The following is a 2001-nucleotide window of genomic DNA, read 5'->3' as shown; positions in this document are numbered from 1 at the left end:
AGGGAAATAGAAACAAATGAACTTTTCACAAAGCATATGAATTCTATGTAAACCGAGAAGTGATTATAAAGGGATTTTTGTAGAAATTGCCACCAATCTGAGCTTTTGGCTCACTAAATGATAGGATATTATTGAGATATATGAAGGAGTAACGTGTAGTGTGTATGCCAGCTTTTGTGAATTGCAAATTGTGATGTATGTCATTTCTTACCATGCTATCCTAGAAAACTTTGTCTTCTCCTTCCTCTTTACAGATTTAAGAAAATTTAGATCGTACAAAGGACATTCCGTTCGAGATCTGTTAAGAGCGATGAGAAATAAAGTAAGTGTTATGATTTCGTTCAATATTTCTTTCAAATGTAGATAAGATAAAATTTCATTTTCACTGATGTAAGATGTACATTTTGCAAGAGAGCAAACATTATTGGTAACTGAAGTGACATATCATATTATTGTTATGAGTTTTATTTTTATTATGCGGAAATTCGCAGAACACCAGCTTTTGATATTAACATGCCAGAGTAGATGAGTATGATATACGAGGCAAGTACTGAATTTTTAACGGCTCTGTCTGTCTCTTCCCCTCTAATTCATCCGACTTCTGGCGTGGCCTCAGAAACATCACTATCGTGAGCTTCCTCCCGAGGTGAAGGCTACCCTGGGCAAGGTGCCAGACGAATTCGTGCAGTACTTCACCTCACGCTTCCCACTCCTGCTGCCCCACGTCTACACCGTCATGTCGGCGTGCAGCGGGGAGCCCGTGCTGTCAAAGTACTACCACCAAACAGAGGAGGCTGGGAGAGGAGGACCCCACCACCCTGGGCCGGGGCCATCGAAACAAGCCGACACGAGTCTGGATAGATGAAGAAACGGCATAAACTTTTACAGCCAGAAAGAAAAAATATAAATACAATTTTATATTTTAGATGAAAAATGGATATGAAAGAAGGAGGTGATTCTGTCACATCACACCGTGCCACTTTTTGATGGATCCCAAATCTGTGCAATGTTAGAAGCTACTCCCATGGCTGACTGGAAGGAGATCTGGAAAGTGGAAGGAGATAAAGGAGATTCAAGTGTACAAAAAAAAACCCACCAAAGCACAAGAAAGGAAACTTGAGATGGAGTACACAGAATGCTGATTTTACAATCTCCTGGGTGGAATGATTCCGCTTTGTGTCAGCTGCGAGGGATGACAGACTAGTTGATTACATCATCTTGATGAGGAGTGAGATTCAATGGAGGTACAGGAGCTGATAATTTAACCCCCCTCCCCCACGCTCCTGGAGAATGAAATGGACATTTGTTTGCCTCAGTGCCTTTTTGCCAAGAAGCTTATACTTTTTAGATGTACATGTATTTATCTTGCAGCTAATCAGTTTTGTGAAGGAAGCCTGTTGTATGTCCATGTCTTTTTTTTACACTGTACAAAAGTTGTCTTGCCAGAAGGTATCAATGCGAACAGTGTATTGTATGTAAGCCATGCCTTGATTGATACTGAATGTAGCAGCATTACTATTTAAGCATTGCTTGTATGTGTTACTCTGAGTGATAACTTTGATTTGGTAGGGAGATCAAGTGAAAAGTGCTCAGTGAGCTGTAGCCTTATTCTCATGCTGACATGTGATTTACTTTTCTATGCTGATTTAGTTCTCTTTTGTGTGTTTTCTTAAACATTTGTACCCTGATCAATTTTGAAAAAGAAACTGCATGTCAAAAGAATCATTTGAAAACAGGGGCGGATCCAGGAATTCTGTGAAGGGGAGGTGCCTTTACAAAATTAGAGGGGGGGCACATGCGCCCCCTCCCCCATTTTTTTCTTTTTATTTCTTTTGTTTAAAAAAAAATAAAGAGGGGGCATGTGCCCGGTGCGCCCCCCTCTGGATCCGCCACTGGAAAATGTAAAATGACTTGATATTTACTGTCCTGTTGTATGGTATATACAGTATAGACATACAAGCATACATATATGCACACATGCACATACCTTTATGGCTTGTT

At 40.3% G+C, this 2001-nt stretch overlaps 1 protein-coding gene across 1 annotated transcript; it reads left to right on the top strand.

The window, feature by feature from the left end:
* Window positions 1-256: 256 nt before the first annotated feature.
* On the top strand, window positions 257-1761 carry LOC139713859 (serine/threonine-protein kinase/endoribonuclease ire-1-like). Its single transcript, XM_071625562.1, has 2 exons — window positions 257-322; window positions 617-1761. Exons 1-2 carry the CDS (start codon window positions 311-313, stop codon window positions 863-865), a joined length of 261 nt encoding a protein of 86 aa, XP_071481663.1. The 5' UTR covers window positions 257-310; the 3' UTR covers window positions 866-1761.
* Window positions 1762-2001: the final 240 nt, after the last annotated feature.

Source organism: Diadema antillarum, unplaced genomic scaffold (genome assembly GCF_040938485.1).
Source record: "Diadema antillarum isolate AM-2024a unplaced genomic scaffold, OU_Dant_1.0 seq00002078_RagTag, whole genome shotgun sequence".
Lineage (NCBI taxonomy): Eukaryota > Metazoa > Echinodermata > Echinoidea > Diadematoida > Diadematidae > Diadema > Diadema antillarum.
The sequence above is the reverse complement of the archived record's forward strand: the minus strand, read 5'-3'. Positions and strand labels throughout refer to the sequence as shown.